The sequence below is a fragment of the Podarcis melisellensis genome (genome assembly GCF_964234715.1).
Source record: "Podarcis melisellensis genome assembly, chromosome: 14".
Lineage (NCBI taxonomy): Eukaryota > Metazoa > Chordata > Lepidosauria > Squamata > Lacertidae > Podarcis > Podarcis melisellensis.
The window spans coordinates 28,561,845-28,587,211 of NC_138546.1; the positions used below are offsets into that span (position 1 = coordinate 28,561,845).

The 25,367-nt window shown below is 45.9% G+C and overlaps 2 protein-coding genes across 4 annotated transcripts; one reads left to right on the forward strand and one right to left on the reverse strand.

The window, feature by feature from the left end:
• Positions 1-16,810, forward strand: KBTBD13 (kelch repeat and BTB domain containing 13). Of its 3 annotated transcripts, none has more exons than XM_081888669.1 (2): positions 1-3,358; positions 16,767-16,810. In XM_081888669.1, the coding sequence occupies exon 1, from the start codon at positions 443-445 to the stop codon at positions 1,802-1,804; it is 1,362 nt and encodes a 453-aa protein (XP_081744795.1). In that variant the 5' UTR covers positions 1-442; the 3' UTR covers positions 1,805-3,358; positions 16,767-16,810. The 3 variants fall into 3 exon arrangements, with proteins under 3 accessions (XP_081744795.1, XP_081744794.1, XP_081744793.1); XM_081888668.1 differs by lacking the exon at positions 16,767-16,810 and adding an exon at positions 8,107-8,182; XM_081888667.1 differs by lacking the exon at positions 16,767-16,810 and adding an exon at positions 4,935-5,202.
• UBAP1L (ubiquitin associated protein 1 like) lies at positions 7,140-24,485 on the reverse strand. The gene is made up of 6 exons (XM_081888657.1): positions 24,421-24,485; positions 20,402-20,556; positions 16,738-17,532; positions 12,800-13,009; positions 8,241-8,339; positions 7,140-7,462 (listed from the first exon to the last, which is right to left on the reverse strand). Exons 2-6 carry the CDS (start codon positions 20,531-20,533, stop codon positions 7,328-7,330), a joined length of 1,371 nt encoding a protein of 456 aa, XP_081744783.1. The 5' UTR covers positions 20,534-20,556; positions 24,421-24,485; the 3' UTR covers positions 7,140-7,327.
• Between the last annotated feature and the right edge of the window lie 882 nt (positions 24,486-25,367).

A 25,367-nucleotide genomic window follows, 5' to 3' on the forward strand; every position in this document is an offset into this window, starting at 1 on the left:
CACTCCAAGTAGATTCTACAAGCCTAATGTCTGCCTTCTCTAGACCCTGTGAATGCCACCTCCCTTCAGACTGCATTCACCTTGAATTGTAAGTGACCTCCTGTGATCTGTGTAGTCTCAACACCTCTCCCTCCCCCCCCCCAAAAGCCACTCCTTTGCATTGGAATGGAGCAAACGCTGTAGCCCTTACTTTGGAAAGACCTGGGGGGTCCTCATGTTGCTGGCAGCCTCGGTCACATGAACCACAGCTATCTTTAGAAGAGGGTATTTATATGACAGAGTTTGCAGCTTCTTAGCTACTCAGACAGATACAGGAAGATAGAAATCACACCCACCGTGACATATATGAAGAGCCCTCTGATCTCTGCAGAGCACTTGCCGACAATGGACTAGGCAGTACAAGAGCTCCCGTGGTGACACGGGAGTAAGCCTTGGCTGGGCCATGCAGCCCCCGCTGGACGAAAGGGTGCGGATCCAGGTGGAAGAGGAGTTTTTCTCAGTGGACAAGGCTCTCCTGGTGGAGAACAGCGAATACTTCCGGGCGCTCTTCCAATCTGGCATGAGAGAGAGCACCCAGAAGGAGATCCAGATCAGAGATCTGAGCGCCACAGGCTTCGCTGTCATGCTGAAAGTCCTGGAAGGGGAGCACCCGATCCTGAGCTGCGAGGAGAACCTCAGGGCAGTGGAGTGTGCCTCATTCCTGCAGGTCAAGACCCTGGCCAAGTACTTGATGTCCTCCATCAACACAGACAATTGCATTCTGCTCTACCAGGCAGCCGCCATCTTTGGCCTCTTGGATCTCTTCCATTGTGCCGCACTGTACATACGAGACAGTTACTCGGACCTGGAGGAGTACCTCGACTGCCTCTCTCCAGACCTTCTGGATTATGTGGAGTCCATCATCCCCAGCACGTTTGTGGCGGTAGGGGCTCACACGCCCACCTTTGAGTTCTTGGAGGACCTCTCAAGAACTGTTTGCTACTTGGACGAGGAAGGTAACACCTGGAGGACACTTTCCTGCTTACCACTGACGGCCAGCACATTCCTAGCCGGCATAGCCACCTTGGACAACAAGATTTACATTGTGGGCGGGGTCTACGGTTACAACAAGGACATTGTGAACCGGAGTTTTTGCTATGACCCAATGGCCAACGTCTGGAGTGAGTTCCCCGGGCCCCAGCAGCTGCGCTATGACTTCACGCTGACAGCCCAAGAGAACAGCCTCTACGCCATAGGTGGGGAGTTTGGGAAGGCCGCCCTGAAGTCAGTGGAGAAGTATGACATCTCCACCAACACCTGGAGATTTGTTTCTGACCTCCCCCAGCCAACCACAGCGGTGCCCTGCGCCCAAGCGATGGGGCGCATCTTCGTCTGCTTGTGGAAGCCTCTCGACACCACCATGATCTATGAGTACAAGCCTCAGAAAGACGAGTGGCATCCCATCTCCACCCTCAACAGGCCTCAGAGCTACGGCCACTGCATGGTGGCTCACCGGGACAACCTTTACATTGTGCGGAACGGGCCTTTCGACGACTTCCTGCGCTGCATGATGGATTGCTTCAACCTGACCACCATGCAGTGGACATCTCTACCAGGGCAGTATGTGAACAGCAAAGGGGCCCTTTTCACGGCTGTCATCAAAGGGGACACAGTCTACACGGTCAACAAGATGCTCACTCTGATGTATACCATAGAGGGGAACACATGGAAATCCAAAAAGCAGAAAGCTGGTTTTCCAAGGGCTGGTTCTTTGCAAACCTTCCTCCTCAGGCTTCCAAAGAAAGACCACAGCATCGCAACTTAGAGAGCAGGTCTCTGCTAGATGAATTTCTCAGGGACCCACGTTGCCTTCCTTCTATGCCAGACGTCCCGCAACACCGCCAAATTAAATCCAAAGGTTGTGAAATCACCCCAGCTTTCAGCCGACACTCTCTGCACCTTCTGGGCCAGCAACATTTCAAGGCAGGAACCTCAGGCTAGCTTGCACCAGAACCAACTGTAACACAGCTCTCTGCTCTTCCAACGACAGCTGGACATGTGGTTTTGTGGGCCTCAAGCAATCTGGTTTCCACAGACTTATTTGTCATACCAAACTGGGCCAAGTAGAGGGGGGGCAGCAAGTGGCGACCAGCAAGCAGGAGGAGCCAGTCACTGGCAGGAAGCCAGTGGCACTAGGAGGAGATTTATGCACTGAGGGGGTCATGTTCATTTTGGCCTACGCCCAGCTGAGTGGCGGAATCTACCTCTCGCAGAGCAAGCTGGCAGTACATCACACCATTCAAAGTTGGAATTAGCAATTTATTAGCACAAACCCGACTGAGCGTCAGGCCTAATTAGCAAAGCAGCTTATCTCCGGTAGGTCTTTACCCCATGAATCAGTTGCTGAGACTGAAAGTTCCCCGCCTCCCCAGAGCCATCTAAGTCGCTTTCTATCCCCAAGCAATCGGAGACCGCACCTGCGTGCAGCCAATCTCTCATTTGCCCTTTTCATGCCTCTCCTGGTTCTGGGAGCAGCAGGAAGAAGAGACACCCATGACACTTCACTAGCTTGACTTATCTCTTCCTCTTGGCCTCCCTCCTCCCACCCTCCTGCTTCATCTTCTGCCTCAGATTCTGGACTCTCCCAGTTCACTAAACCCTGTTACCTCTTCAGCTTCTGACACCTCCTCCTCTCAGGCTTTTCCCTCTTCTCCCTCTGACCACTCATCATTGTCCCACCAACACCCCCAAGTCTCTGAGCCTTCTTGCCTTGGTGTGTGTGTGTGTTTCCCCAGTTGGTTCCTCCATTCGTCTGCGCCAACCAGTCCATAACACTACCATTGTTTTTGTCCATCTTGATGAGTCTCATAGGAAGTCAGGCCATTACCTATGTGATTCACCATTGTCTACACTGCTTGGGAGCCGCTCTCCAGGGTTCTAGAATGGAGGTTTTTCCAAGCCCTACCTGAAGATACCAGGGATTGAACCGAGGACCTCCTGCATGCAAAGCAGGTGGTTGACCACTGAGCTGTAGCCTCACCGTCCCCCCTGGACATAGGAAGCTGCCTTATACAGACCACTGGACCATCTACCTCAGTATTGCTGGCACCTCTCCAGGGTTCCAGAATGCTCTTCAGTCTTTCCCAGCCCTGCCTGGAGATACTGCTGGAGAATGAACCTGGGACTTGCTGCATGCAAAGCAGGTGCTCTGTCACGGAGCCACAGGCCTTCCCCTTCTCTTCTGCTGAAGGTGAAAAAGGATTAGGTGGTGCTCTCTAATTCTCAGAGTGAAAAGCTGCTGACATTAACACGCACAGCTTTTAGAAGAAGGGTGTTTCAGGCATCCCAAACTGGAGCACTGGAAATGTAGACGTGAAAGGTCAGTAACTGAACTACATTTTGAGAATGTCTTTTTTTTTTAATTGACCACAATCAGAGACAGTTAAACATGCTTAAGTCCCATTGGTACTTAAGACAAGACCCATCTCTGATAACTTTCAAGAATGCAGAGCATTGATTTGGCTTGACTTTTTACCTGAGATGGAAGCCATTGATCCCAATTGTCTTTCTTTTTCTTTGAACAAGCTCTGGTTTTTTATTTGTTAATTGTTCAGATTTGCTGAAGGCACTTTGTCAGGGCCCAAAGGCCCTGACAAACCTCTTTTTATAAAGAAATACAAAAATAGTTCAACCCCAAATGAAGTATTGCCCTGTGCAGAGTGTTGTGGGTTTCTCCAGGGTTATGCCAGTAATATCTATACCCTGCAATGAAGTTGTGTTTCTAAGTTTTATATGCCCCACAATTCAGTCTGTGGCAGGCTTTAAGTGGTTAGGAAATTAATAGCTTCATAATAAAGCACAGACTAACTCAGATTCAGGGTTGAGCATACGGAGAAAACCTTTTTCGTTTGCATTCAAAAGTTTTGGACTCAATCCAGAGTGTGCCGTTTTAACAAGCATCATTAATTATGCCCAGCCCCCAAAGACGCAGTTAAGCCCAGACCATCAAGCCTTTGCAAACATCTCCCTGCTGATATGCATCTCTTCAAATAAGAGGAGGAAGGACAGTTTGAGCTGAGCCACAGCTATGGAGCACCAGGCATTTTCCTTGATGGACTGTGATTGAAGCCAGACTTGCTGTAAAAAAGAAAAGAAAAAAAGCCCCACATGCAATTCATGACTGTTTTTGGTAACGGCTGCTGATCTGACTCCAGCTTGCCAGTGTTGTTCATGTTATGTTCTGTATGTTTATAGAAGCCTTCAGGCCCTTGACTAGGCTAACTTTAAGGTCATATTATTTATGCCACAAAAATGAACAGGCTTGATTGACAGCAGAAGTGGCTCACCAGGTGGGGCGGAGCCGCTAAGCTAGCCTGGCGGCAGGTGGGTCGCTCTTGCTGACGGTTAGGAAAAGCAGAAGGCAGCAGGGAGGTCAGGGAGGTGCAAACTCAGTGGCTGGATAAACTCTGCTGGTGTGTTTCCACCCCACCAACCTTCCCACCGTCTCCCCTACTTTCTCGCCATAGCAACAGTGACCCACCAGCAGGGAGGCCAGTGGAGCAGCTCCACCCCACCCAACAAGCTGCTTCTGATCATCACTGTACTGTAGTGATTAGAGTGTTGGGCAAAGGCCTGGGGTATACCTGGGTTCAAATCCCCGCTCAGCCACAACATCTCTCACCCTTACCTACCTCACAGGGTTGTTTGTGAGGAAAAGATGCCAAGAGGAAGAACCATGTACACTGCCTTAAGCTCCTTGGAAAGAAAGGTGGGATAGAAATGTAGCAAACAAATAATGATTCCGTGTCTGCCTGGCCACCCTGGGAATTCGTAGTTCTGCAGCAGGGAGACAGAGATGAACAGAGCATTCTCTACATTCTCATGGGACGCTGCTTTAGACTGCCCTTGTTTTAACTACTGAATACTGAAGGTGTGTCTCCACCCTCATCATTCAGTCCAGACACTGAGGTCCAGCTCCAAGGGTCTTCTGGCAGTTCCCTCACTGCCAGAAGTAAAGTTACAGGGAACCAGGCACAGAGCCTTCTCGGTAGTGGCACCTTCCCTGTGGAATGCCCTCTCATCAGGGTGTCAAGGAGATAAACAACTGCTTGACTTTCCGAAGACATCTCAAGACAGCCTTGTACAGGGAAGTTTTAAATGTTTGATTATGTTTTTATATGTGTTGGGGCAACCCGGTCAGATGGGTGGGGTACAATTAATAAAATAATTCTTCTTCTTCTTCTTCTTCTTCTTCTTCTTCTTCTTCTTCTTCTTCTTCTTCGTTGCTGCAGTTTGAAAACCTGGCAAAAACTCTAGCTCTGAACCAGAGATTGGTAGGTCAGAAGGCAGGGAGGCCAACAGTAGGTGGAGCCAGAGTCAATGAGAGGCAGAGCCAGGACCAATGAGAGACAAGGCCAACTTACTCCCATCCTCTCTCCCTGCTGAGTTCTACAAGGGCAAAACTGGGGCAACGGAGGAAGCTGATAGGCAGGTGGGGTTGGCTGAGGACAGACTGCGCATAGTGGGGCAAGGCCCCCATTTGCCACAGAGGAGCAATCTCCGCTGCTCTGAACATTGTCAGCCTTTTAATACAGCTTGTAAGCAATGGGACGGCAACGTGTCAGGAAGGAGGTTGGTAAATATTAAGCATTGCCCTGGGCTTTCATCCATCTCTCCCTGAAATAAGAGCACAAACACACCAGCTATTGGGAACGTGCCATTTTATTTGAGAGAAATATGCTGTACCTATGAACCTCAAAGGATGTTTGTTTTCTTCTGTTACATTCAGCTGACTATCATATTTGTTTCCCCTTTCTCCTTTAATAAGAGACACAAATACTTTTTTTATTATTTGGTTGGAAGACAAACAGGTATCACTTCGCTGTATCTCAAGGAAAGACAATTGGGCATTCACGGTGGCAGGAAAAAATAAAGAATTACTTGATTGGAAACAGTCTTGGTTTCTTATTTCAAATAAGGAGTTGACACTCAGCCATAATAAGCTGAAGACTCTGAGCCCCGCAGTAAATTATGAAGTTGCATTCCCTACCTTGGAAATGCAGGTATTGTGGTTTGGGATGTGTGTGTGTGTTGGAGGATTGTACAGTGGGAAGCTCTCAGTTTCACTCAGCCCACTTTTCAGATAACTCTTAGGTCTTTACAGTCTTTGATGGAGTCCATTAAAAATCCAGTTCATCATTGAAATAAGTCAGGGCATTGGCCAGGAAATGGGAGCATGGGTATGCCCAAATGACCTGTTTATTGAGCATTCACCTGATTTGCTGGCACAAAGCTTACACAGGCTACATCCAGCCTTTATTAAGCATTTGTTCTTACTTGTTTCCAGGGTCCTTTTGTGGCAATGAACATTCATCCTGAATCCATGCTGAATTGCTTGCAGGGTATTTATGCACCTTCCCATTTATCATTCACCCATCTTGCACTTTTCAATGCATCTCCCCCCCCCAGCCCCTTTTTCCTAACTTTTCTTTCTTTTTAAGTGGGTTTGTTGTTCCAGGTTAACACATGCGAATCCATTTTTATTGCACAAATCTAAACCTCCCCAAAGTGCACTGCAAAATGTTGGCAACCTGGAGGCACCCTTAGGCTACAGGAACATCTTAAGTCGTGCTGTGGATCTGTTTGCAGACAGGGGCAGGTTATGCAGAAGAAGTTTGTGTTAAAATGTTGGTCTTTCACGAGCCTGAGCAGAGCGTGCGATGCAACTAGAAGCGATTCCCTTGCAGTGATTTCAAGACACCCCTCCACTTGACTAGCCTTTGCTACCACAACATGGAGCGGGGAGGTCACTAACTTAAATGCCTTTTGAAAAGATAGGGTTAGAAGAATTCAGAGGTGGCTATTAAAGATGACGGCATATAGAGCCTCACCGCCCAGAGGCAGTATACTTCACAGTACAGTGGTACCTCAGGTTAAGTACTTGATTCGTTCCGGAGGTCCGTACTTAACCTGAAACTGTTCTTAACCTGAAGCACCACTTTAGCTAATGGGGCCTCCTGCTGCTGCCGCACCGCTGGAGCACAATTTCTGTTCTCATCCTGAAGCAAAGTTCTTAACCTGAAGCACTATTTCTGGGTTAGCGGAGTCTGTAACCTGAAGCGTATGTAACCTGAAGCGTATGTAATCTGAGGTACCACTGTACCAGCTGCCCGTAAAAAGCAATGGGTGAGCCCTGCTTGTGCACTTCCCAGAGGCAGACGGCTTGATCCAATGGGATTTTGGCTGTTCCAGCTGGGTTCTGGCATTCAAAACTTGTTCTGAATCACATGCCGTGGGGCTTATGGCATGTTCTGCCCTTTCTCAGTATGGAAAAAGGCCCTCTTGCCGCTCACTGGGTCCTTGTCATGAGCTCCTCAAGCGCCTTGTCTCTGTGGTTCTCGCACAGCAAGAGGACTTCTTTGATGTCTGCTTGCTGGAAGCCCATGTCGTTGAACTGGACCAGGAGGTGAAGGAATTCTGCTGCCTGCAAAGAGAAGAAGAGTGAAAATTCAGGGATCGGGGGGGGGGGGACACACAGTACACGTCCCACAACTGCTTCACTCAGGACAAAAGTAACTGAAGATAAACAGGCCTGGTGAAGGGGCTTCAATGTTCAGATGGATACTTGAACAAGGCAAGCAACTCCCCTTTGCCCCTGCGATTGAGAGGGCTGGGACCATGCAACGTCAGCACCCCCTGCGGCGTATGACGTCAGCATGCCGTGAGACATCCTTACACACCCACTGTGGAATTTTGAGGGGGCTCAGCCCCTTCCCTGAAAATTTGGGGGGCCCTTGCCGCTCCAGACACCTCCCCCAGGTGGTGCCCCAAAACATGGTGTAGATGCCTGCAGAGGTCCAGCCCCATACATTTTGGCACCTGAGGGGAACAAAAAAATGGCACACCCCCTGCTGGGGAAGAAGGGGTGAGTAGAGATCTATATCGGGGGAAATGTTGAGGGGATAAAGATCTACATTGGGAACAATGGGGTTTTTTTCTTCTTCTTGATTTCACTGTTTTACCTTTCTTAAACAGCTTTGGGGGGGGGTGTGTGTGTGTGTTTTTTTTTGCTATTTTTGCTATCAAGCAGTGTATAAAGAAATAAAATAGATTTTTACTTATTTTTAGCTTATACAGCCCCAAGCAGCTCAATGCCAGGGTTATGAGAGGAAACTGCCAAGCCATTTATACCCCCTACTCAGTCTCTGCACCCAGCAGGAGACCCTGCAGCTGAATCACAAAAAAAGGCTGGGTGCTCTGACCTTTTCTGAATTCTGGAACATCTCCATGGCTTCTTCGACCTGAGCCTCCTCGTAACCCTGCTTCAGAAGTTTGTCGCAGGCACTGAGGTAACTGAGGAACTGTTGGAGGAAGGCAAAGGGGAAGTTAGCTAGCTAGCACACCATCCGGAATCAGGGCTATTACTTACTTATTGTATTTTTATCCCACCTAAGTTGCTCAAGGGGGCATACATAGTTCTCCCCCTCCTCATTTAATCCTCCTTGTGAGGTAGGTTAGGCAGAGAGGCAGCGACTGACCCAAGGTCACCTAGTGAGTTGCATGGCTGAGTGGAGGATTTGAACTCTGATCTCCCAGGTCCTTGTCTGACACTCTAACCCAGGCTTCCTCAAACTCGGCCCTCCAGATGTTTTTGAGACTACAATTCCCACCGTCCCTGACCATTGGTCCTGCTAGCTAGGGATCATGGGAGTTGTAGGCCAAAAACATCTGGAGAAGAGTTTGGATTTGGATTTGATATCCCGCTTTATCACTACCCAAAGCAGCCTCAAAGCGGCTAACATTCTCCTTTCCCTTCCTCCCCCACAACAAGCACTCTGTGAGGTGAGTGGGGCTGAGAGACTTCAAAGAAGTGTGACTAGCCCAAGGTCACCCAGCAGCTGCATGTGGAGGAGCGGGGAATCGAACCCGGTTCTCCAGATTACAAGTCTATCGCTCTTAACCACTACACCACACTGGCTGAGTTTAAGGAAGCCTGTTCTAAGCACTACACCACACGGTTTCTCTATCTACCCACTCACCCGTCCTTGTAGATGGGTAAACCTGTCAGTTTTGTTTTCTCTCTGTTTCTCATTTCCCCAGTCTTAAGTTCCGTTCTCTCCAAGGAAGGAGAATACCACCACATCCTATTCTCTCGCTTTTTAAAAAACAAGCCTCTGGCTTCTGCTCTTCTCTCCCACCCACTACAACCCTGGTCACAATCGGTTGTATCCAATGCTAGCACTACTCAAGGTAGACTCACTGAAATTAATAAACAAGACCAGCTTAGGCCTATCAATTTCATTGGTCTGCAATGAGTAGAAATAATCTGCATGCAACCCTGTGTGTCCCCCGCTCCCTATCTTCTAAAATGGGTTATTAGTCTGATTCAAAAATAACTCTGGCAAGAAAAATAATGCAGCTGCCCTTGTGTTAAGTTCATAACTTTACGATTAACTAAAGATGGAAGATGAAAGTATTATTATTATTATTATTATTATTATTATTATTATTATTATTAGAATTTATATACCGCCTTATACCCGGGGGCAGTGTTTTTTTTCTTTAAAAATGTTTAGGGGTACTCTCAGGAAACACCATGACAGGAAATGAGGCCACCATCGGGGCTAGCAACAGATCTGACGATTCACCGTGCTAGAGAAGAAGCTATTTTATATATATATATATAAAATTGTTAGTTTCTTCTCCTGTTAGATTCACAAAATGTTTAGGGGTATGCATCCCCCCAGAAAAAAAACACTGCTCAGGGGGTCTCAGGGTGGTTCACAGAAGAAAATCACGATATAAAACCACAAAACACATAATAAAAATAAAAACAACAAACGTACAAAAGAAAGAGGAAACCATTCCAAGGTAGAAGAAACCTGGAGAAATCTACATCATCAACCTTGCAAGAATTCTCTCATCCTATCCTGAAATGCACGAAGACCACATTGAATCAGACCCTCTGATCTTTTCATTTCAAGGATCCCGTCAAGGTGATCTAGAGCCACTGATGGACATCAGGTGATGCCGTTCCTGACCCATTCAGCCTCAAACATCCTGCATGCTAGGAGGTTATGCAAGGATGGGGCCAGAGATCTGCCTGGGACACGCTGAGAAGGGCACTCCGACACTCCAAAGGGACGATCTATTTTTGGCTTCCCCCATTGTTCTTGGAGTGCTGACAGGACAATTCCCAGTGGCACCCTTCCTAAATGCCTCACATGCTATTCATTCCCAGTGCACAAACACACACAGGGGGGATTCAGCAATCCCTGGAAAAAAGGCTAATACTGAGCATTAGCTTGCAACAACAACCACAACAAACACACCCCGATTTCATCTGCAGGCAAACAGCATCCTTCTGTAGGCCTGAAGATGGCACAGATGGCTAGAGGACTGAGTGATGGGCATGGAAGTCTGACATTCAAAATCCGCCCTTAGCCACAGACTCACTGAGAGGGCCTTGGCAACACCACAGAGCTTCACTGTGGCAAAATGGAAAGAACCACCAGCTCTTTCTCAGGAGATTAGGCAAGGACTAATATGGATTGAAGGGCCTTCTGCAAATTCATTGCAGACTTCAATGAACTTCAGGCAGGGGCTAATATAGCCCTCCAAGTCTCTCTCAGACTCTCCAAGTGTCCCTAATTTCTGGGGAGAGTCCCAGATTTACAGAAGCTATCCCCAGTTTCTGATTTGATCCCAGAATGTCTTGTTTTTCCTTAAAAAGGTAAAGGTACCACTGCCCGTATGGGCCAGTCGTGACCGACTCTAGGGTTGTGTGCTCATCTCACTTAAGAGGCCGGGAGCCGGCGCCGTCCGAAGACACTTCCGGGTCATGTGGCCAGCGTGACGAAGCTGCACTGGTGAGCCAGCACCAGTGCCGCACACAGAAACACTGTTTACCTTCCCGCTATAAAGCGGTACCTATTTATCTACTTTCACTTAGAGGTGCTTTCGAACTGCTAGGTGGGCAGGAGCTGGGACCGAATGACGGGAGCTCACCCCGCCACGGGGATTCAAACCGCCGACCTTACAATCAGTAAGTCCTAGGCACTGAGGTTTTACCCACAGCGCCACCCGCGTCCCTTAGGATGTTTTTCCTTAGGATGTCCCTATTATCATTGGAGAAATGTTGGAGGGTATGGAGTTCTGTGACACCCCCCCCCCAGCCAAGGAGCTAAGTAACTATACAGTGGTACCTCAGGTTAAGAATTTAATTTGTTCTGGAGGTCCGTTCTTAACCTGAAACTGTTCTTAACCTGAGGTACCACTTTAGCTAATGGCTAATTAGCTGCAGCGGCGTGATTTCTGTTGTCATCCTGAAGCAAAGTTCTTGACCCGAGGTATTATTTCTGGATCAGCGGAGTCTGTAACCTGAAGCGTCTGTAACCCAAGGTACCACTGTACAACCTTTGTGTGTAGAAACTAGCCAACTGTACAAATGTAAAGTTCACAGTCATTGCTCCACCCACTTTTCTCTCTTCCCTGCCCCTCCCCCCCTTATGCCCGCCAACATTCCTGGCCTGGAAATAGGGACATTCTATTCTGCATCAGTATCACTGCTTGAGCATTTCTTCCTGGTCAAGTACAAAAGTTATTAGAAGAAAACACACAAAGCTGCAGCATTTTAAGCCCAGAAATCTTTGAATTTATGTATTTGAATTTGAGAAACCTGGGGGAAAGGAATACCCCAAATCAATACATACTAGCTATGATACTGATGTAACAACAACAACAACAATTTTATTATTTATATGCCGCCCATTTGACTGGGTTACCCCAGCCACTCTGGGTGGCTCTCAACAAAATATTAAAACACCAGTCATTAAAAACTTCCCTGAACAGGGAATAGAATGCCCCTATTTTCATCTCAGGGATGGTGGAGGGTGTGCTCTGACACGCAGCTTCTGGAAGGCTTCCTGGAAGTAAATGTGCCCCTGCCTGGAAAAGATCCACCCACTCTGGTCTGCAATGACTGGCAGAAGCACCCTCAGGCAAGGGTCTTTCTCCCCCCTTTCTGGAATTGCTTGAGATTGAACTGGGATTTTTAGCTGCTGCTGCTGCTGCTGCTGCTGTTGTTGTTGTTGGCCGTTCACAGCAGGACACGGGGTGTGTGTGTGTGTTAGGGTTAGGGTTTATAATTAAAAACAGATAAAAAATATTTCAGTCACAGGAATAGGGTGGGCTTTGAAAACATCTGAGGTGCTCCTCCGAGGGTCTTCTGCTTGGTCCCCTCACTGCAAGAAGCAAAATTGCAGAGAACCAGGCAGAAGGCCTTCTCATTAGTGGCACCCTCCCTGTGGAACGTCCTCATGCCAAGGAAATTAAAAACTACACAACTTTTAGAAGACATATGAAGGCAGCCCTGTATCAGGAAGTTTTTAATGCTTTATGTTTTACTGTGTTTTATATATGCTGTGGATTATGCATTTCCTGTAGGAAGGTAATGTGTGGTTTCACGGTGTTTATGTACAAGGTGATGCATTTTCTTTTGATAGGCTTTCCCAATCCCCTCACATTTAGTGCAATGGCTTTTAAGTTAGCCATTTTGTATGTCTATTTTATAAGATGATTCCCTTCCAACCCGTCTGCGTTGCCCTGTGTCCCTCACCTTCTATTGTCTATCCAACCTAGTGCGTTGTATTTCTACTGATCTTAACACTCAAGTGAGTCTGTAAGGAAGAAGGTGGTATTTGGGGCCTAAGTCATGTCTATGAGCTGTGCTCCTGAGCTGTGGCCTCATGATTCACACTCACTGCATTCACAAACAACGTGTTCCCTGGTGTTCAAGAGAAAGGAACTAGCCTCCACTGACCTGACCCAAGCTTTGTCTCCCAGTCTTCTGCAGAGCAAGGATCGCCCGGCGGATCGGATAACCCAAAGCTAAAACGGGCTCAATGAGGTCGCGCTCCTCTTGGCTGAGCGCCGAGAGCAGGTCAGCTGTTGAGTCAGGATGAGTTCTGTGGGAACCACAAAGCTGCTGCACTCCAGGAGGGGGTGGAAGGCAGGAATAAGGGCTCAGGGACTGGGGGGGGGGCGAGAGAGAGAATAAAAATAAACATAGATCATCATGCTGGTTAATTTACAGACATCATTATGAGAAATTCTGTACTCTTCAAGGCTTTAAAAAGGGTTTTTTCCCCTGCCCCCTGGAAGATGTACAGGGTTTGTGGGTGCTCAAAAGCATGGCCTGAAGTCATTAAATTAAATTTAGTCAGACCACAGAAGATGCCCGGAAAATTCCCCTACTTGGAACAACCCCCCCTTTTGGTTTTCTGATTTTAGACATCCTGTTTTAATCATCTGAAGTTTATTTCAAAATGTGAGTGACCCTTCCTCGGATGGGAACTATTATTATGTTTCCAGGGAGATGACAAAGGTTGATTTGACAACAATAGAGACTGGATATGTGTTTACATTCGAAAGCAAAAAATTAAACCTGCATCTGAAATGGATGTGCTTGAAGTGCTTTGTCGAGACACTTCTGTCCAGTTTTTAAACTGGAGTCAAAACACCGGCAGGGACCAGTTCAAAGACTGGTGTTTCTTTCCAACACTTCTCCAGACATGGTAGCCAGAGCGGTGCTGAGGTTGAGCAGCTCTACCACCAGGGCTGAGAAACCATTTTGGGCCTGAGGGAGCAGCCTTCTGAGGGCCCTGTATGAAAGGTAGGTGGGGCCAGAGGCAAAAGTGGGCTGAGCAATGGATGAGATTCTTAACTCCCTCCAGTAGGCTGCATTCCAGCCACACAAAAGCCAGAGGTTTCTACACCATCTCTCCATCCTCCAACCAAGTACGGTAAGTTGGAAAGTGCATCGCAGTTCAATGCAACGGTTCAGTTCTGTGAAGTTCCTCTACATCCAAGATGACTGATTCAGACCAGTTTAACTCTCAAAGCTATCTCCCAAAGGAATGTAAAAAGTCATGCCAATGCCAATTAAAATTGGGAACTCCAAAAGAGAGAGAGAGAGAGCTCATCCTATAGACAAGAGTGTAGTTCCCAGGGTCCCAAAGCCATGGCAGTTCTACTGATGGTTAATGCAGATGGGAATCCAAATGAAAACCCGACATAAGAACCTAAGAAAAGCTGTGCTGGATCAGACCAAGGACCCACCTAGTCCAGCATCCTGTTCTCTTTTTTCATAATAATATTTATTATTTTCCATACATATTTTCCAGCGATCGTGAGTGGCCAATTCCTCCAAAGAAAAATCGGACTTAAATCTTCTGAAATTCACCAGCATCCTGCTCTCACAGTGGGCACCCAGTTGCCTCTGGGAAACCAGAAACAGGATCCAGGTGCCACAGCAATTCTCCCCACTCGTGACTCACAGCAACAGGCATTCAGAGGCCTTACTTGCCATATGTCTGGGTTTCCCTGGGCATTTTGCCGATTCAGCAAAAACCTGCCCAGACAGCACAATCCCAGATGTGTCCAGGAAAACCGGATGTATGGCAGCCCCATCTTTTACAGCAGCTGGTCACTAAGCAGGGAGCCACTCTCAAGGGTTGGACCCCAGAGCTGCCTGCCACCACTGCTGCTTCCTTCTAAGAAGTATTTTCTGAGAAACAATCCCTTACGCGTAGGTTGAATTGGGCCAGGCACGCAAGGACAGCAAGGTCAATGGGGAAAGGAGGCGGGTGGCTGCTCACAGCCTGATCTTCTTTCCAAGAAGCAGTCGCTGAAAGACGTCAGCAAGGCTGGAGCCTCCTTGCAGCCTCGAGGCTTATCTCCTTTGATGGATTTAGGGACAACTAGGTGACACGCTGAGAGAGAAGGACAAGGGCTCAGCAAGAGAGACTCAACAGGTGTCCTGGTGAAGAAATGCACGTCCTCACATAGGGTATCCACTGGCCCCTTGCTAGTGACATTAAGAACCAGGCAGCTGCATGAAAGACCACTGCCTTCTCTACAGTGTTCAGATGGGCAGAGGGGGCCCTCATTGTAGTTCCACTTCCCCCAGAAGCTTGGGGGTGACCTGGAAGAGGGCATTGTCTATGGCAGGTCCTCATTTGGGACCCCCCCCCCACAGAGGTGAAAATGGAACCTTCATTATACAGCTTCCAGTGAATGCTGAAGACACTTCTTTTTATCCTGGCTTCTGACACTTGAGATGTATATTTTTAGGACCACCTTGAGGCCAATTGAGGAAGGTGCCATCCCCTCGCCTCGCTGAAGCCTCCCTTATCTTTCAGGGGCTTTCAGCGGCACCCACAAATCAGCACCGATGGCGGGTCCCAGTGATATCTTTCTAGATCTCGTGGAGCTCTTGCAAGATCTCGTGGAGTGCAAAAGATCTGGCAAGATCTCACCAGAAGATGATGCTGAGTCCATGCTTGCTTTGTGCTTTGGGCAGACAAGGTCTGGAGAAGCTTTTTCATCCCAGGGGCCTTGTTCCATTCTAGGCAACCTTTTGAGGGCCACATGCATGTGGTGGCTGGGCCTAGAGGCAAAAATTAGCAGAGCAACAAATTAAACTTTACTTTTTGTACAATAGGTTGGCTGCTACACACCCTCTTGAGGTTCCCTACTCCTGCTCTAAACTTTTTTCAAATATGGAATCTGCCTCTAGCCCAAGCATGCATTTTGGGACCTACCTTCAGTCAAGCTGCAACTCAGCAATGAGTCCTGACTTAAGGAAGCCATATCTGGGGGCCAGATCCTTTATGCATGACCATCACTTAATGACTGCAAACCTGACTGGCAACTGGGTGTCAAGTAAACCACAACAGATCACAATTCCAGAGAGGCTTTCCTTAGGTTCTTGCACCACCTCAGAAGCAAAGCTTTGCAAAGGGGTTACTCTGTTGCCAGGAAAATCAATATTTGTGCATTTTAGGCTTCACTCTGGCCAATTTGCAAATATTTTCTTTTTCGTGCGCATAATTTAATTGTCACAGAAAAGGGGAGCCTCCTGTGTCCTGTACAAGAGCTTCCCACTTTGCCATCACTTACTTGCGCCCAGAATTTGCCACCTGCAGCAAGACCTTTTTAGCCCAGCTGGGTAAGCAAGCCAGCTGATTTTCAACACGTTTCCATTTTCCAATTTTTTAAACCTAAAAAGTCTAAAATCCTGGAATTAAGGATTGGGGAGAAATATGATTTGGTTGATATTTAAACATGAATGTATCAAATTCATACTTCCTGTCAAAATCTGAGAACCAAAACACAGTCATCTATGAAAATTTGCATTTATCTGAATTTTGCAAAGTAGTTATCCAATCACCAATGTTTACAAAAATGCGTATTTTGTGGGGAGTGGGGAAAAAATTAACAAGCTAGTGAAAAGGAAGGACAGAAATATTCCCAAAAAGTGCTTGCAAAAATGTGTATATCAGTCAAAACTGCAAACAAAAATGTGTTTGTTAAGAGAAATCCACACAAAATTATGAAGAATTTCCAGGATGATTTTTTAAAAAAATTAGGATATTACTGCAGAAAGGTGGATAACTCAATTTAGGACTGGAAAAGTGAGACATTGACAGAACTGAAATTGTCTGAGCCTTCTATCCCTACGCTCAGTTTTAGATTGTGAAATGGAGAGCGGAAAGAAGCAGAGAAAAGTGATTTCTTACTGCAGTTGTGGGCTTGTTCTTTTGGTTAGGAGAGACAAGCGCCGCAACAGTCAGTGGCCTTGGGTTGCAGCATTGCTGAGAAACTAACGGAACCAAACTCACAGATCCTTCCAACCTTACCTGCAATTTTAAGACTGTAAAATGGAGGGGGGAGAGAGAGAGAAGAATGATATCTTACTGCAACTGTGGGCTTGTGCTTTTGGATAGGAGGGACAAGTCCCGCTGCAGTCAGTGGCCTTGGGCTACAGCAAGGAGTCGTCGTCGGTGGCGTCGGGGCAAGAGTTCCCACCAGAGACACATCAGAGGTAGGTCCATATCTCAGGTTCCGACTGCTCCGGGAGCGCTGATGGAGGGAGAAAGCTCTGGACGCCAAGGTGGGTTCTGCTGCCGTCTGGTTCCCCGGGAGCATGAAAGCTGTGAGCTTCTTCCTGGCTCCTTCAAACTCATGCTTCACGTTGTTAAATAAAAGCATAGATTGCCTCTGCTTGACTAGAGGAGGCTTTTGGCTGATGCTCTCCGAAGGGGTGGCCAACAGCACTGGGGAGGTCTTTGGTCTACATTGGGGAAGACTCAGGAAACGAGGCAAAGTGCCGGGAACACGCTTGGAATCAGAGAAGGGCTTTTCTTCACCGTCGCTTTCGACAGAGGAAGACAAGGGAGACTCCTCACCTTCGGAGCACCCTTGCTCTTCCAAGCACCCATCCTTGCTCACCTTCTTAGCCAGCCTGCTCTTGTTCACAGTGCAGCTGAACTTCTCCGCCGCAGCACACAGGTTGGCACACCGTCGAATGGGTACCGCAGCCGTCAGTTTGCGGCCTGCTGCCTCTGGGAAGCTCTCTTTTGAGTCCAGCAGCAGCAGCCAGCAAGGCGGAGCCGTTGGGACGATGTCAGTGGTCACTTCGTACCAGGGGATGTCTTGCCGAGAGGCGGAGTCTACCCAATACAGCACCTTCTTCTCCAGCGAGAAATCGTGCTATGGAAACAGAAGGAGGAGAGTCAGCATCTTCTTGGCCTTGGGCTGTAGCTGGAGTGACCAAATGAGCGAAGGTTGTGAGGCAGGACTTGAGAGCTAAATCACAAACCAGATGAGGTCACCTGAACCCAACAGGACCACCCATTTCCAACATCTGACTTTGCTAAGAACTTCAAAAAGAACTTTGCAGGGTCAAATCAAAGCCCTTCTAGTCCAGGGATGCAGAACTTGTGGTCCAGCAAATGTTCCTGGACTCCACCTCACATCACCCCAGTCATCACGGCCCAATGGTCAAGGATGATGGGAGCTGTGGTCCAGCAATATTTGAAAGGCCACAGGCTTCCCATCCCTGACCCAGTCCAACATTTTATTTTCAACAATGGCTAGCCGGAGATTTAATAGCCTTACAGGAAGGCCATGGAGGAACTATTGTCAAATGAAATCGTGAGCAGGGTCTAAATAACAAGCAAGGGAAGGAGAAAATAAATAAATGATTGTAATCTAAGTTATAATACAATAGAAAATAAATGTAGATACTGTAAAGGAATACAATAGGAACATCACAAACGTAAGGGTGCAAAGTCAAAGTGTAATAAATTGTTATACTGAAAGTGAATTGAATAATGTCAAATTTTGTGCAAAAAACTAATAAAAATTCATATATATTAAAAAAGGAAGGCCAAGGAAGCAACATCTGTACTTTTTTCAGCACCTTCTAAGGAAAACATTTTTGTTTGGGCAACTATCCAGATACGTAGAATGTTGACATGTATTTTAATCTGTTTTTTAAGTTCCTCCTTGATTTTAATTATTTTTTCAATGTTTTAGAGAATTGTTTTTAGCTGTTTCTTACTGATTAGTTCATTGTTTTATTTTTTTTGTAAACTGCTTTGAGGTGTTTTGTTTTTTACAGTCAAGTGGCACATACATTTTGTGAAATAAATAAATAAAACAAGAATGCGTGCAGCCTTAGGACGAAAGTTGTTTCTCAACATATTTGTGTGTTTCAAAATACGACTTATGTGGAGTGAAAGCAGACATGTGTCGAGGTGGTTTCTTAGAACTGTTTCATCCTCTCCTCAAAACCCTGAATATAATAGCAGAAGATCCACTAAGACAACTCCCAAAAACATCAATCTTCCAGAGCACAATGATGCTCCCTACTGGCAGGAATAAACTGGACACAGGGCTTGATAAGCGGCAGCAGAAGATTGCTTTAGCTTTTCAAACCCAAGTTTCCAGGCGACTAAAAGGTAATTTCCATACAATGTTTAAAACCCCCTGGCAATATTTGTAACCTAGGAGATATTGTAAACATTGCACTCTGGGTCTATGCTACAAAGACTGTTATGAAAATACACTTCAAAAAAGCCTGTGGAAAGTTAATTTGTCACGGATTTGATTTGCATATATTGCAAGGGAGCAGGAGAGATATGCTTCACTGACGCTCATTAGGCAATTTCTATTTTTCCAGCTAGCTAATGTATTTCAAGGACTAACTCAGATGTAACACTGAACCATGACTTGGTGTTATAAGAACCAACTTTTAATGGCATTGCCAGGGCTGGATTTAGGTTTGATGAGGCCCCAAGCCTTGTTGTCCTTTGTCAACAACAAATTGTCGCTGTTTTTTGTGTTGAATATGTGCTATATAGTAATTTATGGATGTAATAAGTATCTAAAGCCATTTGCCCATGTTGCCATGCAACCAGTCCATGCAGAATGTAGGCACCCTATATATAGAAATGAGCAAACCAGTGATATTTTAGGGAGCAGGCTAGCAGGCGGGGCTCATTACTTACATCATAGGAGCCTACACAACACAAAACACTGTTGCTGTATGTAGGTTTTATTTTATTTCTTTTTCATCTATATTTTGGAAATGTACATCCAGGTTTTTCTCTCTTTCTTTTTTTTGAGCCCCCAAAGAGAGTGGAGCCCTAAGCTATAGCTTGTTTAGCTTATACGTAAATCCGGCACTGGGCATTGCTGTTCCTCCACTGCTGGAGTTAGGGTGCCCTGCATACCAGCTGCTGGAAATCACAAGTGGAGAGGCACTGCTGTGAGAACAGAGCGCTGGACTCGATGGGTCCCCCTGGGCCTGATCCAGCAGCCAGCCTTTTATTATAATGTTAAAGGGAGCCGCTGGACACTCCTTCCTCCACCTTCTCCCCCGCCTTGATTTGAGGCAGCCCATCATTTGTGGGCTGCCTCAAACTATGGCTTGTGTTTGCCCTGCAAATGACAAACTGGAAACCAGCCCCAAACTGTGAGTCCTAATCCTGGTTGAATTAGAGCAGGCAAAAACCCCGTGTTTGCCAGGTTTGGGCAAAAAGGTTAATCACACTTTGCTTCAGAGCAGCAAAAAATGAGGAAACAGTAATAAGAGGAGGAGGAATGTGCTGCTCAGAAGGTCCTTGAATGCTTATTATTGTGGTGTGATTCTGGCATTATAAGAGCCTAGAAAGCTGCCTTTTACCAGCTTGGACTATCAATCAATTGAGCTCCATATTATGAATATTTTCTGGCAGCTACTCTCCAGGAGTCCTCAAACAGGAGTCCCTCCCAGACATACCAGTACCTGGAACTGTTGGGGACTGAACTGGACTTCCCTGAACTATGGTGTCAGGTTAAAGGCCTTCAACATCAGCAAAATGTTCCTCCCAGGGGTAGGAATGTACATATAAAAAGCGTGCGGAGCCTAGGTGTTATTCTAATTAATAAATTTCTAGACCTTAAGAATACTAAACTAGAAAATGGAAATGGCTAAAGAGTCAGTAACATGAAAGAATAAACTTTCCCCCCCCCCCAAAACCCCATAAAAAAATCCCCTTTAATATCCACATTTGGAAGAGATTTATTTATTTACCATTGCACACATCAGGACCTCCGTGCAATTGGGCATCTCAAACTCAGGCGCTGATACAAAGTTTGCCTCTTCTGTGGAGTCGTCTGCAACGCTTACGGTCACTCTGAAAGGTACATCTTGCAGGCAATTCATGGCTCCCCTTCTTACATTACACTCTAGTAAAAAATAAGAAGATTGATTGGACTTAGTTACTCCTTCTGCTTCAGCTCCTCCTCAGTGCCTGGGGCTGATCACAGAAGTGGGGAACCTCCAGCTCACAGGACTAAGCCCAACATGTGTCCATTTGGCTGGTGAGAGCATTGCTTCCAAGCCACACATATAGGATGTTAGGTCAGGTGTGAAGCAGGTAAAGACATGGCTCCAAAGAAAGACTCAGAAGCTTAAAATAAGCTCCCAATTGGTCCTTTGCAAGTGAGGCTTGCAGACACTGATTGGCACTGATAGCGAGCCCCAATGGAATCACTGGGGAGCCCTGCATCAGGAACGTCCTCCTGCAGCCAATGAGAAACTGTGCTCTGCAAGGTTGGCTATGCAAGCACCAATGGTCAGCCAATCACAGGTGCTTACAAAGCCCTGTGCTTTTGATTTCAAACCATGGGGACAAAGGAAAATAGGTCATTGTGACGTCAGGGGGTTGGCGAGTGTCTGAACTGTCGCACTTCAGATTGCAGGTCACAGTTTACATGACGGAAGGCTCCTCCACAGCAAATAAAATAAAATGAGATCCCTGCAATAAGAAAACTAGGATGTCAGGGGGAAAGTGCAAGAGTACCCTTTTACCTAGCAGGCTACTTTTCAACATGGAAGGAACACATTTCAGTATAGAGCATTTCATTATGAGTGTTCATCCACAGTTTGAATCAGCATAACCCCGCTGCAGGTGAGGTCAGTTTGTTCCTATTTAACTCACTTTCTTATTTATCTAAAATGTTATGTCCTTCCCTTTGCAAAAACAACTTCTTACTTTAATAAATGGTGGTTTGTGTGAGTGTCCCCAAGGTAAAAGGAAGTAGAGTGGGCAATATTGTTGCTTTTTTATATCAAAAGCCTTTATGGCAGAAGTTCAGAACTTTTCCCCATTGAGTACTGTGTTATATCAGATAAACTATACCGTACTCTGTGGGGCGGGACAGGGAGACACAAGCTGGAAGCAGGTGAGGCAAGAGCAGCCAGCCTCCCACTCTCAAGATCCTCACCATCTCAACACACTTTAAAAGGACTAATGCCTTTTGAAAGTCAGATCTGCAGCTTCAAAAGCTCCTTTTTTCTCTCTGGGACATTTTGAAAACTGCACTGTGTCCACCTCTCACGAAGAACAGCTCAAGATTGAATGGCAGCATAAAATGCACAAACTCTTCTCCTGCTTGATAGGATTGGCTTTGTGTAAGCAGCAGGAAGCTGGGATTTTGCAGAACTCCTCATTAGCCAGTGTCGGCAACTTCTGATCAACAAGCTATGAAATCTAGAAGCCTGAGTACACCCAATAAACAATGTTATTCTACCCACTTTGCACCTTCCATTTCTTAACTGATCCTGGCAAAGATTTGTTAGCAATCCCCTTTGCCTCCTCCTAATTTCTATGTGCTCCTTCAAAAGAGTGAAGCTCGTCTATGGACTTTTTTTTTTAGTGCCACTCAGCTATAAATTGGTGTTTCTAATCTCAACAGGATTTATTGCTGGGTGGCTAATGCAAAGTCTGTGTCTCCTGGTGCTGGAGTGGAGAAGCCAGATGGGCGCTTCCTAGCTCTGCCATGCTGCACATGTCTTTTTGCTAATACATTCCACATGCAGCATATCTGGAAGCCAACCCAGAGCTCAGACCATCTGCTGAGATAATGCGAATGACGCTTTTCACATAAGCCACAACGTACACAAATGTCACAGAGGGAGGTGGGCGGGGGGAAGAAGCAAGGAGTAAACGCGATCAATGACGAGAATGATTTATCGTTCCGATTTCCTCTGCTGGCTCTGACTTATTCCTAGTTTTAGCTACATGTTTTATATCATTTAGGTAGCTTAATTATATTATTATTTCACATGAACTGGCACTGGAGATTATGGCTCTGGATCAGACAATTGGGATGGTAATTGGAAGAAATAATGGCAAATTAGAGACTTGGGCCACCCATTTTCTATGCTTTCATAAGATACACAAACAGGCTAGCAGTGCATCACTGCTCCTGTGCATTAAGAACAGCCATTGTGAAGGGGGAAGTTTTGTAGCTGCAATTTCACCTGACCTCACCTGTCTTCATCCTGGATAAAGAGCAGGTGGTCCTGGTCTAATCACAGGGCCCCAGTATAACATACTGTTATGGTTTGAGGGGGGGGTCAGTCTGGGTAAGACCCTGAATTCCTTCCAAACTTTGGATCTTGTGTATGTGGGGTAGATACTATAAGATGAAACCTGTCAAACCAGTTCTTCTGACTTTGGCTAGCCAGTTAAGTTCCACTAGTTACATGTCTAAAGAAGTTGCTATAAAGACAACCCAGTGGGGGTCTATCCCTACCCCACCTAGCTGGATGTCACCTCATCCAAGGTGAACTATAGGCCAAGGGGAGGCTGTGTATGAGAGCTGTTTCTTGGCTGATGCTGGAAGCTGGAGACACAAAGGTATGTCTGACTCTGTGCTGGACTTGGGGTTCCCCTGGAAACCTAATGGGGAAGCAAGATCTGTTGGGGCATCCATATTGCGAACCACTCTATCCTGGGCTCAGGCTGTACATATCTGTAAATAAAGCCATATATCCTAAATACACCAGTCTCTGGATAAGCACAGGAACCCTTGGAGTCTCTCACCGCTCAGGGACTGTAGTACGCAACAATACTATTCTGTTTCCAATTATTTCCACTGCCACGGAGTTGTTGATCTTAAGGGGAAAGAAACTTTACAACTGTACCTGCAGCAATTCAAGGAACAAAGGCATATAGCCCAAACTAGGTTCATGATGCCTAGAGGCACGTCAAATCATATGAATGCAAGTGATTGAGGGAGAGAATATACTTGGGGTTGTGTCCAATGTTGTGCATATGGAGTTCTGCTCACACAACAGGATTTCCCCTTATCCTTCTCTCCTGATTAAAGGGTCTTAAGGGAGAAGAGGGGGAGTTCCATTGTGCAAGTGGAAGTTTGTTATGCAAGCAGAATGATAGCGCTGGATAAAACTCTTAGGCACGATGCCCCTTTTAGAAACAAACAAGTGGCATTTCGCTTAATGCGGAAAGTAGCAACCACCCTATAAGATACCTAGAGAGGCAGTGCTTTTGTTCTCTGGGGGCACATACCCCTAAACATTTTGTGAATCTTTGTACTTTTGTCCATTTACTGTATTTGTTTTTCTTGAACTAAAAAATTGTGATTTTCTTGAGTCAAAAAGAGAGTACCCCTAAATATTCTTTAAAAGGGAAAAAAACACTGCCTAGAGGGTACTAGAATAGAGCAAGATGGTATTAAACAAGTGGAAACTATTAGATAGGGACTCAACAAGGCATCCTCTTTTCTCTTCTAATTTAAGAACTAAACATTATGTCAGCGTTATAAAAACACCACCATCATCTGGGGGTAGGGGGAGAGGACTGAGAAACTTGCAACTAGGGATCACTAGTTTTCATCAAAATCCACCAGGCTAGAGAAGTTAACATGAACTCCAGCACTATCTAGCAAGACTATAACAGATAACAAAAGGGTAGAAAAATAGCAAAGAATTTATAGGTAGAATACTAGGCCACTGAAAGTTATCAAGCAGGTGTATCAAAAAGCTTTTCACCAAGTAAAACATGTTGTATCTCATAGTGAGGTATGAGCAAACAGTTGTGGAGAAACAAATCATACCTACAAGAAAGTAAGGCCATAGCTTTACATATAGAGGCTTGAGTACTAACTTCATTGCGCAGCAGGGCTTTGACATTTCATAATGAAAACAATAACTAACTCAAATTCATTTTTCTACATCTTGAGGGATATCTTTCCATTTCGTACCATTCAGTGCCTGCATTTCCTTTGCAAATTTAAGCTTACCTTAAGAAGAAACCAACTAGCTGCTTGTGATGCAGGATAGAGGCACCTTGTCAGCTCTCTGTCCCATACTTGGAAACTTAAGTGCCTACAAAGGAGGTCAGGTGAATGCCTGGCTCCCTTTTCTAAAGCTACTGATTATAGCAGCTTAAGGGGTTAGCTTGCATCATCAAGTCTTCCAAGAGTAAGAAGCCTAGCCACACGTGTGAAAGCAGCGCCAATTTTTATGAATCGGTTTGAGGTCTTGCTAGTCTCAAGATACTAATTCAATTGAGTTGCTTTAGAATACACATGCATGTTATTCTGTCTGGTAAATAAAATAAAAAATAAGGCAGAGATAATGTTAATAAAAGGACGAGTTTTTATCTTTAGCAAAATGAGATTTCCTAGTAGTTATTGCGCTGTGTTCAAGGCGCTGGAACTGGTGTAAAAAACCACTATTGCTTGGGACCAGGATACATGAAAGACCATCTCAGTCCCTACATAGCCAACTACTGTAGTCAGTGTTCTGCAAGACAGGAGGTCCATTCTGCATGATGTTGGAATTAAAACCTTAAGCGTGGTGGCACCTATCCTTTGGAATTCCCTACCACTGCATATCAAGACAGGCACCTTGTTTCTTGGCTTTTTGGCACTTGCTAAAGACGTTCTCTTTCAACAAGCCTTCTAAATTCTTTATCCTGGTTGGCATCTGTTCTGGATCAGAACTGATTTTAGGCATGTTCTTGTTTCAAACTTTTGTTTTGTTTTGTTAAATCCCTATATATGCAATTCTTGTAACTGTGTGTGTGTATGACATTATACTGTAAGTTCTTTTGCAAAGGAATTCAAAAATGTAAATAGTAATAGCTGACACTGTCCATTACCAAAGGACAGTGTCAAACTCCAATAGCTTGCATTGACCTTTTAAGCTGGGAAGAAAACCATTTATTTAAAAATGACAGCTACAA

Bases quoted from the DNA above. Each gene is read 5' to 3' on its own strand.
- KBTBD13 (XM_081888669.1), top strand. From the start codon at position 443: ATGCAGCCCCCGCTGGACGAAAGGGTGCGGATCCAGGTGGAAGAGGAG.
- UBAP1L (XM_081888657.1), bottom strand. From the start codon at position 20,533: ATGAATTGCCTGCAAGATGTACCTTTCAGAGTGACCGTAAGCGTTGCA. The intron at 17,533-20,401 runs GTAAATAAATAA...CTGTTTCCATAG, and splicing joins AGGTCCTGATGTGTGCAATG to CACGATTTCTCGCTGGAGAA. The intron at 7,463-8,240 runs GTCAGAGCACCC...TTCTCTTTGCAG, and splicing joins TGTTCCAGAATTCAGAAAAG to GCAGCAGAATTCCTTCACCT.